This window comes from Cervus canadensis, chromosome 14 (assembly GCF_019320065.1).
Source record: "Cervus canadensis isolate Bull #8, Minnesota chromosome 14, ASM1932006v1, whole genome shotgun sequence".
Lineage (NCBI taxonomy): Eukaryota > Metazoa > Chordata > Mammalia > Artiodactyla > Cervidae > Cervus > Cervus canadensis.
The window spans coordinates 21,829,199-21,841,785 of record NC_057399.1 but is presented as its reverse complement, the minus strand read 5'-3'; the positions used below and the strand labels follow the sequence as shown (position 1 = coordinate 21,841,785).

General features: G+C 37.9%; 1 protein-coding gene across 4 annotated transcripts in view; it reads right to left on the bottom strand.

The window, feature by feature from the left end:
• Window positions 1–12,587, bottom strand: part of TRPM6 (transient receptor potential cation channel subfamily M member 6) — a 174,667-nt gene that overhangs the window by 85,679 nt on the left and 76,401 nt on the right. For all 4 annotated transcript variants that reach the window (XM_043487140.1, XM_043487141.1, XM_043487138.1 and 1 more), the window contains 4 exons: window positions 9,209–9,288; window positions 6,644–6,682; window positions 5,627–5,804; window positions 3,101–3,314 (listed from right to left, as the gene is read on the bottom strand). In XM_043487140.1, coding sequence (XP_043343075.1) covers window positions 3,101–3,314; window positions 5,627–5,804; window positions 6,644–6,682; window positions 9,209–9,288 — 511 coding nt within the window. The remainder of the gene's footprint in view (window positions 1–3,100; window positions 3,315–5,626; window positions 5,805–6,643; window positions 6,683–9,208; window positions 9,289–12,587) is intronic.

Genomic DNA, 12,587 nt, shown 5'->3' with positions numbered 1-12,587 from the left:
TCTTCTCACTGGTATCCTCCCCTCCAGCCTATCTTTTGCACTTTTCCCAGTCATCTTCTAAAACTGGGGTTCTGGACCACAGAACACACATCAGAACCGACAGAGATTCAGATCCCTAGGTTTGGCACGGATTACCATGGGCTCAAAAAGTCAGACATGACTGAGCAACTTTCACTTTTAAGAATCATCTGGGGTTGTGACCGTTTTCCAGCAGCCCACATGTGATCTTAATACATATTACCTGCTAGGGCTCCATAAAACCCGATCGGACATCTGGGGATGTTATCAAAATGCAGCTTCTTAGCCCACTGATCTGGGGAGCCTGATATCTGGGTTACCATCAAGCTCCTTGGTGATTCTGATGTTACTGGTCCAGGGACCACTTCTTGTGTAGTCAGGCCCTAAGGATCTGTGCTTGAATCAAGTCAGACCCTGGTTATTGTTTAAGGAAGCTCCAAATATATCTCATATCTGTTGTTCATATGAACTATTTCAATAGTTTTCACACTATTATATTTGCATTCCTTAATTGACCCTAACCTAAAATATTAAATTTTAAAAAGGCAGTAAGTAAAGCATGTGACACAGTTAGTTATTCAAAGAAAAAAAACTATGCCCAAATTCACCTTTTCCTGAACTCTATGAACTTCCCCACACACCTTTTTTTATTATTTTTTTTACTGGAAATAAAATAAGTACTACACACTGGACTTAGAACTCTACAACCTTCACTTTCTTTTAAGAATGTGAAACAATAGTACCAGAGGTGACCCATTAGTGACAGGCTCTAAATCCCTTGGTTTTATTTTTTATTTGTTTTTTCAACCACTTGTTTTCTTCATTCCTTTTTAGTCAAAAGAAATTATTTTTTATCTTAGTACCTGTTGCTCACTTCTTAGACGAATGTATAGGCCCTGGCCTCTACCTCATAATCAGGGCTCATCCTGACAGAGCACACACACATGCTACAGGTCCTACAGCCAATAAATGCTACAGAAATTAAGGAACAAAAGTGAGCTAAGATAGAGAATGCCTCCTGGGTATGTTAGCATCTAATGCAGATCCTAAAGGATGGGCAGAACTTAATAGGGAACACTGGCTAGAACATCCCAAGTAGAAATAGAAGTAAAGGGAAGCTGGAAAGCTACAGGAGTGACTTTGTGACTTGTAAAAATAAATATTAATCTGTTAGAGACACAGAGCTCCTTAAAACCCTGGAATTTCCTAAGTGGTGAGACAGATGGTTTTGTTAGGTTAATGAGACAACTTTTGGACCTACCGTTGTGGGTTGGTTTCCAGGATAACCAACCATCCTTGTGATTAGAGGGTTGGAACTTCCAGTCCCACCCCCAACCTCTAGGGAAGGGAAAGGAACTGGATATTGAGTTCAATTATCAATAGCCAGTAATGTAATCAATTATGCCCATATAATGAGCTTTATGGGTTTCCCAGGTGGCTCAGTAGTAAAGAATCTGTCTGCCAATGCAGGAGATGCGGGTTCCACCCCTGGCTTGGGAAGACCCCCTGGAGAAGGAAATGGCAACCCACTCCAGTGTTCTTGCCTGGGAAATCCTATGGACAGAGGAGCCTACAGTTTGCAAGCTACAGACCGTAGCCTACAGCAGGCTACAGTCCATGGGTTTGCAGAAGAGCTGGACATGACTCAGTGACTAAACAGCGAGAACAACAATGAAGCCTCCATAAAAACCAAACAAACACAAACAAAACAAAAAACAGGGTTTGGAGAGCTTCCAAGTGGGTAAACACGTGGACATGGGAGGAAGGCACAGAAGCTCCGTGCCCCTTCCCACGTGTGCCTTGTCCTAGGCATCTCTTCTATCTGGCTGTTCCTGAGTTACATCCTTCTATAACAAACTGCTAATCTAATGCGTAAACTGGTTTCCTGTATTCTGTGAACTGCTCTAGTAAATTAATCAAACCCAAGGATCGGGTAGTGGGAAGTGAAAGAAAGTGTGAAAGTGTTAGTCATTCAGTTGTGTCCAACTCTTTGCGACTCCATGGACCATAGCCCACCAGGCTCCTCTGTCTATGGAATTCTCCAGGCAAGAATACTGGAGTGGGTTGCCATTTCCTTCTCCAGGGGAACTCAGGGATAAAACCTGCATCTCCCACGTTGCAGGCAGGCTCTTTACTGTCTGAGCCACCTGATTTGCAGCCAGCCAGTCAGAAGCACAGGTAACAACCTGGACTTGAGGCTGACATCTGAAGTGAGGACGGTCTTGTGGGACTGAGCCCTAAACCTGTGGGATCTGATGCTGTTTCCAGGTAAGTATTGTCAGAACTGAGTTGAACTGTAGGACGTTTCAGCTGGTCACATGGAAACAGGTGTTAGAACTGTGATAGGTTAGTAACAGATTGATAACAGGAGGTGGTGAAGTTACTAATTCTCAACCCCAGCTGCACATTAGACATCCTTTAGAAGTTCCACCCTGAAAAACTCTAATTAATTTGGAGTAGAGCCTGTGCATTGTATTTTTATAATGGCTCCAGATGATTCTGTAACACACATACAGTTCATAAAAACTGATGCAAGAGAGTCGGGCTAGAGGTTCAGGGGCTACTAAATGAAGTTTTTGAATGCCAGATTTCAAGGAATATAAGAGTCAGATACAGATAGTATGTGACATGGTAGTTATGCAGTTAATTACCTCCTCATCCCCCATACTCTCAATACAATTGTTGCACACATCCTTGCTTTCCAATTCCTGAGAACTTGACCATGGCAAGTTCAGCTCATGTCTCTTTCCACACACTACACACTTGCATGGAGTCCATGTTCTTTATAACCTTACTATATAGTCCAAAGCTCATGAAAAACCATTTTGTTTGGTAAAAGTCTACAAAGTTATATTAAAATAGGAGATTTTGACAATGCTAAAAACATAGTCCAGGAAAGGTCTATGATTCTTCTGGGTTTCTTTTCCAGTTATTGCAGTTTCAGTCTTCCTCCCTCATGCTGCCTATATCTCCTGGGAGCACTGCAGAGCAAAGTTAGGTGCTATACTGCCTGATTCAGTTTTTAAAAGAATTAAAGAAAAAGAAAAAAAACAAAAAAGAGTGAACAGGGACTGTGTCTTACCTGAATTAATGCCTTCAGTTATTATCCATGCTCCTGTCGTCTCTGCAGCTTTGACCAAACCTTGACTGAAGATCTCTTTAAGTTTTGAGGGCATCTTGAAGTTCTGGATACCACCATGGACGGAGATCACCAGCTTTGGCAGTTCCATCTTCCACTCTTTCAACATTAAATGTAATAGATGATCCAACTTTGTGTCATAAGAAGTTCTAATATACTGGAAGATATACATAAACACATACACATAAAATAGTGGAAAAGACATGCCAAGTCACAATAAGCACACAGCAGGGCAACTGAAATGCCAAAACTTAAAAGAAAAGTGCCTGGAATCTCTTTAAAAGTTCATCTTCCTATAACGGAAATATTTACTTTGAAAGGATCCCACACCCCCTTTAAGTTCCTTCTGGGAATTACAAGTCACGGCAGGAAGATTTCCTCTGGTTTTCAGGGTTGGTCCATCAATGCTCTTCAGAAGGTCCGAGGTGAGGCAGAAAAATGTCAAACTGGCAAAAATCATTACTCCAGCAAACCCATTTTAAAAAATTGTTTAGAAAAAAGTGAAATGAGGCTTTTCATAAATGTTATGGCTATTTTAATTTACTTGGTCATTTCACATATGTGCATATTTTTTTCATCCACTATTGACAATTACTGTACATTCCTTGAGATGCATATACTTACATATTTGCATAATTTAAATTAAGATCCAGGAGCATGTATATTTATTTCAAATTTTACATTCTAATGATATTATTTATATATACCTATATATATGTGTGTGTGTGTGTGTGTGTATAAATAAAATCTCTCCAAAAACTTTTTTCCCTAAAATATACAGTTTTCACAAAAGGGTCAATGTAACCAAAAAAAACAAAAAAGAGGGAAATCAGACAGTCCCAGAATCATTTGTCATTTTGCCCAAAATTAAAAAGTGTATGACTGGCTTTCTTTTCCCAGCTAATGCAGCCACTTACAGATTGTTAAAATCATACTGAGATGAGTGTGCTCCAACGAACAGCAAGAATAAGTCAGAGTTATAGGATAAGAGCTACAAGAAGCCATGAATCTACAACCACAGGTAGAGATTGCCATAGATATGCAAATAGGAATTATCACATGATCCTCCAGAATGTGATAGTGATTTAAAACAATTGTCTTCACCTTTGAAATTCTTAAAACATAATCCCATTATTTCACAATTAAAATATTAGGAATTCTGAACATGAGGATGGTACAGCCATCACAGAATGTATTAAATAGTAGAAAGAATCTAAGGGTAACTAGGATTCAATTTACAAGTGAGGAAACGGAGTTACCACGGCTTTATCATTATACAAAGAGCAGGGAAAATACAAGTTGACCTTTGTGCAATGGTTTATGTTGCTCCAAGTAATAAATAAAGGCAGAGAAGCGGCTCTGGGTTAGTTCTCCTTCTATTGCAACTCTTTCTCCCAGGTAAAATGAGTAAATGATGATGATTATGAACCAACATAAAAGGAAGAAGACAAAAACTTAAGGGAAAAATCACATAAAGAGTTCTGTGAAAGTCAGCTTCCGAGGACAGTTTTCTTACCAAGTGAAGGAAAAGCCAATGCACAAAGTTAGGTGCAAGAGGATTAGTAATCAGAAATGTAAACTACTATACAATTACATTATGAAACCTTATTATTATGGCACTATTAAAACTGTTGCTGATTCGCATTGTTATATGAGAGAAACCAACACAGCGTGGTGAGGAAATGATCCTCCAATATAAAAAGAAGAGAGAGAGAGAATAAACTTGAGACTTGTTAAAACATAAGAAAAAAAAAAAAAAGAATTATTCTTTCAAATCCATTTAACTGATGGTGACACTCCAGGGCACAGCTGATTCTGAGCTTTCCTGAGGCGAGTGCCCCCTGCATTTTCCCCAGGGAAAGCTGCCTCTAAAAAACCAGTGAGTAGTTAACAAGCTCAACAGAGACAGCTGACCTGTCAATAACTATGCAAATCACATGCAAAATTACAATGTTAGAGACAGGAGGAAAACTGGCCCGGAAAGCCCAGCACTGTCATTCAGGGGGTACGGAAAGAAATCACCCCCATTTCCTTTCCAAGAAGAATTTCTCATGGGGACATAGCAGGCATCAAGAGCCACAGGCTAAGTTACTGGGAATTGCTATGGCCACACTTCTGGTGAAATCTGTTCTTTGGTAGTAACTTTTGTACATTCCCGAAAGGAAGGGCAGCCCTTTGGCAACTGCCTCAAGAGTAATAAGCCATTCTCTTCTGCAGGGGACATAAAAGCTGGCTTGAAAGAGGTCTATCAAATAAATAAAGAGCTGGCCATGCCACATTTAGGAACTGCACCTCAAATATAAAGCAAACAGCCGAGTCATTTTTGTCAACAGGTCAACAACATGGATCGCCTTTGCAATAAAATCTGGTCATCTGATCATCTACACTTGGAAATTCTATTTGGAGATACATTTGGAGGTTATATCCTCTGTTTAGAAACCAGCAAAATAACGTGAGTTATTAGCAAACCTTGGAGTGGTGGATGTGCTCTCCATGTTGGAAGTTAATTGTGCCAAAGGTATCTGTAGGGCTTTTCGTGGTGTGCTTTTCAACAGACCATTGTTCATCTTCACTACCGCTGGCAGCTGAGACTGTCCGAGCATAATCTATCCCATGATGGTCTCCAATCAATAGCCCACAGTAACACCTTAAATTTGACATAAAAACCAATTTAAAATAGAAAACACACAATTTTAGAATAGGAAATGGAGGTAATGGGAACTTCCCTGGTGGCCCACTAGTTAAGACTCCACACTTCCATCGCAGGGGCATGGGTTTAATCCCTGGCTGGGTAACTACGTTTCTGCATGTCGTGGTCAATAAATTAAAAAAGAAAAAATAAAAAGTAACTGGATTCAGTGTTTCTAGGGTAATGTATAGATGACATATATCAACAGTTTAAAAACTTCACATTGAGGTTTATATTAGATTTCAAACACTGGGTTGTATTCTAAGTTTAAAAACATTCTTAGAGGTTCTCTCCCTTAGCTGCACATTAGAATCATTTTGGGGATGCTTTAAGAAGACACTAAAGATCTCTTACGCACCCATGTTCATAAAAGCATTATTCACAATAAGCAAGAGCTAGAAGAAACATCAACAGATGAATATATCAACAAAATTTTAAAATTCTGAACAACATAACTGATGAATGGATGGACAAAATGAAAAAGTTCTAAAGATCCATTACACAACATTGTGAATATACTTAACACTGCCGAACTGTACACTTAAAAACAAAATAGTAAAGTAAAATAGTAAAGAAAACAAACATCAAATTGTATATTTTAAACATGTGCAGATTAATTTATGTCAACTATACTTCAAAAAACTGTTTTCACAAAAAAAAAACCCAAGACTTAAAATTAAGAAAATATCCTCATGTAATATGTAAAATGCACATCAAAAGGAATATTAACCAATCCAAAAAAAGAGATGTGACTTCAGAGATATATATAAACATAGAATTTTTTATCTAAGGCTTACCTGATTAAATTCTGACAGACTTGACATCCTGCAGTGCATCTAAATAAAACAGATAAAACCAGCTAGTTTATTAATAAATTTTAAAACAAATCTAATTCATATATAAATATCTGTTAATTTTCTATAGCCCAGAAATCAGGATTACTGAGTATTCATACATACTACCTCCCAAATACTCCCCTATGTCATTTACCATATATAATTACACCTTAGCAACTATGATCTAATTAACAGAACAGAGTTAGGAACCAAAATACCTGGATTTAAATCTCAATGATTTAACAATTCTTCTAAGCCCCAGTTTTCATATCTGAAAATAATATCTGACCCATACAATTATTAAAAGGATTAAGGGTGATAATATATGTAAAGTGTTGTACAATATTTGATACACTGCAGTTTGTATAATAATGTTGGCTACTAATATTATGCTATGAAGATAACAGAATTCTTAAGAATTAAGTAGGAAAATATACATATACAATTTTAAAACCCTCAGTTCAGTTCAGTCGCTCAGTTGTGTCTGACTCTTTGCGACCCCATGAATCGCAGCATGCCAGGCCTCCCTGTCCATCACCAACTCCCAGAGTTTACTCAAACTCACGCCCATCGAGTCAGTGATGCCATCCAGCCATCTCATCCTTTTAAACCCTAAACACTGTCAAATTGAGGAACATTTGGTGTGAATATAATTGTTATCTTTATTAATCTCTTTTTTATGATTCAAAAAAGCCTACTAGATTTGGGAGTTAGCATTATGGTCATCAATGATCACAATTTTAAGTCTGAAGATTTTTTGTTTGTTTTGTAAAATTAAGATTTTTAAATCTTAGCATCATGGCAGATCTTCTGTTGTAACAAGCAGGCTCTCTAATTGTGCTTCTCAGGCTCTAGAGTACATGAATTCAACAGTTATGGAGCAAGGGCTTAGCTGCCCTGCAGCGTGCGGGATCTTAATTCCCTGCCCAGGGATCAAACCCACCCTGTTCCCCACAATGCAAGGTAGATTCTTAACCACTAGACCACCAGGGAAGTCCCTGAAGAAGTTTTAAACTAGAAAAGAAATCTAGTTAAAATAATGGAATAAAAGGTAGTGTTCATAAAACAGTCATTCTAAATTATTCAGAAATGAATGTTCCAGCCTTTTAGAATTTTTTTTTTCCTCAACAAGTTCAAAATGAGGGGAAAAAAAAAAAAGGCACTGTAATCAAGTCCATCAGGTTTGTTTCTTATTAGGAGGTACAAAAAGAATCAGTAAAAGATCAACTTTTATCTAAGTTTAAAATAATGAACCACCACTGTTTCGCTGTGCACTGTGAGGAAGAAAACTCCATGAAGGCTACAGTTTTTAGAATTTTACTAGAGTCTAAGAAAAAGGCTGGCATAGGAGAAACAGCCATAATCATCCATTAACCTTTTTTTTTACAATCACAGAAAAAGAGAGACTGCTTTCTTCCAATAAAAAGTAGTACATCTTTGACCATTCATGGAATTATGATCACTGATGTTCTTCTTGAGTCTGTGGGCTAATGACCTACAGTTTACCACATTTCATGAAGTTCAAAGTGACTGTGAAGATGATTTTCCATTTACAGAGCAGTGGGAGTCACCTGAACTCAATCTGCCTTCCACTGCAGCCATCATCATACTACAAAATGTCATAAAAGATGAAGGGAAAAAACAAGGTTACCCTGACTTTTTATTCTGTAAACCTTTCATAAGCAGGTAAAAATGAGGATTTCCGATCACAGGGCTTATAAGCCACAGGTAATTCAAAGAGGGTGGGACTAGTAAATATTTAACAAATGCAAAGAACACTATTTTAGTCATCATCCCCAAAGAACTAGAATTTCAGTGACCTCATAGTGCTATCTTTCATGAACATAACAGCTGTGATTTCTAAACTTCAAATGAATACAAGGCTAATTGCCCAACAGAATCTAAAAGTAGAATGGTCCCCCTAATTAAAACACTGCTCTCCTATTTTCCTTTCCTTTTAACTCTTTTCCCTAAGAGTAATGCTACCCAACCTTAATTTCATGGATCCATTACCCTGGGGAATTTTCCACAGCCCTGTCTTCCTGTCTTTCACTGGCTACTGTTTTGAACTTTGTTCTACAAGTAGAGTTTTCAAAGGATTGTCAAGAACTCGGAGTGGTCAAACTCAGGTCATTTCATTCTGCTGCCCATTATCTGCTCAAGGAAAAAGCCTGCAGGAGGAAAAAATTAACTGTTTCTATAATCTGAGCATGGAGTCCTTAAATATCCCAGCTACTATATTCCATAGACACCTGGGGATAAGGAATTCACACTGTGTTGAAATATCCAATACTCAAAACTTATAAATTTCTTATCCAAACCCAAGTGGAATAGATGTAGTACTAGATACTTCCCTGGTATCTATCCTCCCACTAGACAAACAACTGTATCAAAGATAAAGCAAGAGTAAAATTTACCACAATAGCAACAGTGGCTCTGCCAAGGTAAAGTCATAGCTCTAAATTTCAATAAGCAGTCTCCCAAGTACTACAGGTTCAAAAAGAAAAATGTAATTAAAAATTATACCTGTGAGGGTCTTTAGAGCTGGGTATGATTTTGTTACACTCTCTCTTGTTGAACACTCCTTCAATCCAAGATTTCTGGGACTGAATAGAAAAATGTCATTATTTTTGTAGCCTAATGAAATGAGAACTCAGTATAACCACAGTAGGCCAGGTAGGCAAGATATGTTTAATTATAATACACACTAATTAAAATGCCAAGACCAACCCCAAACAGACTAAGCATTCATTGGCTTCTATTACAGACAATATAGACAGAAATAATTTGAATGCCAAAAATATTCCCAAAGTTAATTGGTTCATAATCTTATTTAAATGTAAGATCCCTAAATGCATAAAACTCTACCAAGGAAGTAAAGATATAGCTGAAGCATTCTCTTAATTCTTCCAAAAGTCACTTTTAAATCTCGCACCGTAACCCTATAGAGTGAATATGAAGCTCTTAAACTTCAAAAATCTCACTTATAAAGTCCCACTTTGGCTAAGATTTGGCAGGAAGCTGGAAAGAATGTCAGAGGAGGGCTGTAATCTCAGCAAGATTCTATGAAAGGAGTTCAATCTAAAACTCATCTGGAGGATACGTAATGGGGAATACTGCACATGCGCCCTCAGAAGGGACCTTAACTGAAAAACTGATTTCCTGATTCACAGGATAAACGCCCGATTCACAGGAAACGAGACTTACTTCCTGACCAATAACCACCCACCAACAGTCTCTCCCATCCTCAAGACAACGAATTTACTGCTTGGACTCCGGCTGGGTGCCCCGTTCTCTGCACTCCCTGTCCCAAACCCTCGACAGATTCACCTACAGCTTGTGACAGCATCCATTTCCCAAATTGCAATCCCTCTGCTATTCCCAAATGAACTCAATTTCTGGTCATTCAAGCTTGCCTCAGTTTACCGCTTTCTTTAAGGGAGAATTTGCTACACATTGTATAAGCATAGTAAGTTATAGGCTAAATTTCAAAATATCTGAATTCATTCAACAAACATTTTAGAATAGGCCTCCATGTGGCATGCTGGGAATCCTATGGCAAATAAAGTTCTTATTCTGAAGAAACTCAGAATAAAAAGAAGGAAATGGATAAAAAATTGATATAGTTAAACCTCCTGTGTAACAATTAACTATTAAAAATAGCTCCAAAAAGAGAACTTAATTTAGGGGCCTATGTATATAAATTAAGCAAGCTATGCTCAAACATTCCCTTCTTTTAAAGGCTAGACAGCCAACCAGTAGAACTATCTGGGCAAACTACTTTCTTCATATCTGTTTGCTCATCTATTAAAAATGGAGATAGTAATACCTTAATGGGCTATTGAAAGGAATTAAAAGCTTAGATTTCTCCTTGGGACCTATTAAGGCTCAATAAAGCTTAGTTATTATTATTGGTAATATCAGAGGTAAAAATTAGCTTTTTGGTTGGTAGCATGGGAACTTAACATTGGTGTATTTTTTTCATAGAAAAATACTTCGGTGAGCTCCAAGTCTCCCTCCTGGGACCTCTCATATTACAAAGAATGATTTTTATGGGTCCATTTTTCCCCACCAGACTCCAGTTCCTAACAGGCCCCAAGCCAGTCATTGCTGTTGCCCCAGGGCCCAACCCAGTGATTACAGAATGAGCAACAAAAGGAACACACTTAAAACAGAACTTCAAGAATTCATGTATACAATTTTCTCTCCAAGGGTGTAAACAGGAAACCTGTGCCCTAACAAGAACATGGAAACCTTCCTCCTGCAACTCCCATATCTTATCTCAAAACTACAGGAAAAGAAAAGCAGGCTTAATTTGCAAGTGTTTCAAAACAATTCTCAAATTAGAACTTTATTTTTTTGTCCCTACCTCATAATGGTAGCCTTTGCAATATACACTTCAGCACCTGTGGAAGAGGTCCCCCCATGTTCAGTTCAACAGAGTACTATTAGAAGCCATATGTCCGTTGGTTCTGATTCAATAGCCCAAATCTATTCAGGGCAAACAATCGACATGTGTTTGCCACTTGGAGCAGAACATTGTTGTTGACAGTAGAGAATGTGCCATTTCTGCAGCAACCATGGCAGTCTTTATAGACTGGGTATTTTTTATATACTGGGGCAGTGAGGTTGTGTTTTCATCGTTGGTATTATTTAGGGAAGGGAAAGGCAGATGGAAAAGAAGGAAAATAGTGCCAGTCTTAGGCTGTGTTGGCACAAAGTTTGCCTCACCCGAATATATATAATCAGATTTTACATGCCCAGGACTAGGGTGAGGGTGGTGAACAGCAAAGAAATGTCTAAGACTAATTCTCTAATGGTAGCTATACATGAATTAATTCCTGATGTCACTGAAAGTATTTCTACACTAGGGCTTTATAGGGTTTCCGGATAACAGATTCTTTCTCAGGGGAATCTCTGAGAAGGAATAGTCTTAGAGGCATTTCTTGATTTAAAAAAAAAAAAAATTCTTCTAAATGTTCATGGATTTTTCTTTTTTAATATCCAGGAGACTGTGTGATTAGGGGCTGAAGGGCACACAGCTTAACAAGTAATTTTTTTTTAACTTTTTCATACTTAAAAAAAAATTAAACACTTAAAACATACTTTTTCCAGGTAAAACTGACTACTTTATTTTATATCTATGTTTTTATACATACAACACTTACTCACACCTATTCAGTTGTTTTCTTCTCCACATTATTACAGTCTACTTCAAGATAGGCATTAGTTTATTTATCATGGAATCTACACCATGCAGGGAAGCACCAGAATGGATCAAATACAGAAAACATTTTCACATTCCAGACTGACATTTTTTATTTTCTTTACACAGCCCCTCCCTTGGAGCAACGACATACTCAAATTGAGTGCCAGGCAGATGGACGTGTTGGCTGGGGAAATGCATCAATGCAAAGCCAGCCCGTCTACTAGGAGACTCAGCTCAGGGTCTCCCACGGTGTTTTGCCGTAATCGGAGGGATACCTCATGGGACTCACTTGATCTGAGATTAAGAGTCTTAGGTAAAGGGCATCCAAATCTAAAATAACCCAAAACTGAGGATCTGGCTCACCACACTGCCACAAGTTAACCTCACTGGTTTTCCAGTAAATAATCTTTCCAGAAGGCATCATTTAGGAGTACTTCTTCATGAACACAAAATAACCTTACAGGTTTTCTTCTCTTTGGTTTGTCAAAGGTAAGCACTATTTTGATAGTAATGATTTCTTTTTATTTTTCTTCTTTTTTTTTTAATGGTAACATCTTTAATAGAATATCAACTAAATAACTCCCAATTCCCTAGAATGCCACTTCCCCCTATTGGGTGAGAAATTTTACTGACATTTCTATACACTGCCTTACTGAGCAAAAGCATTTAGAACTTCAGAATGACTATTTAGATTAT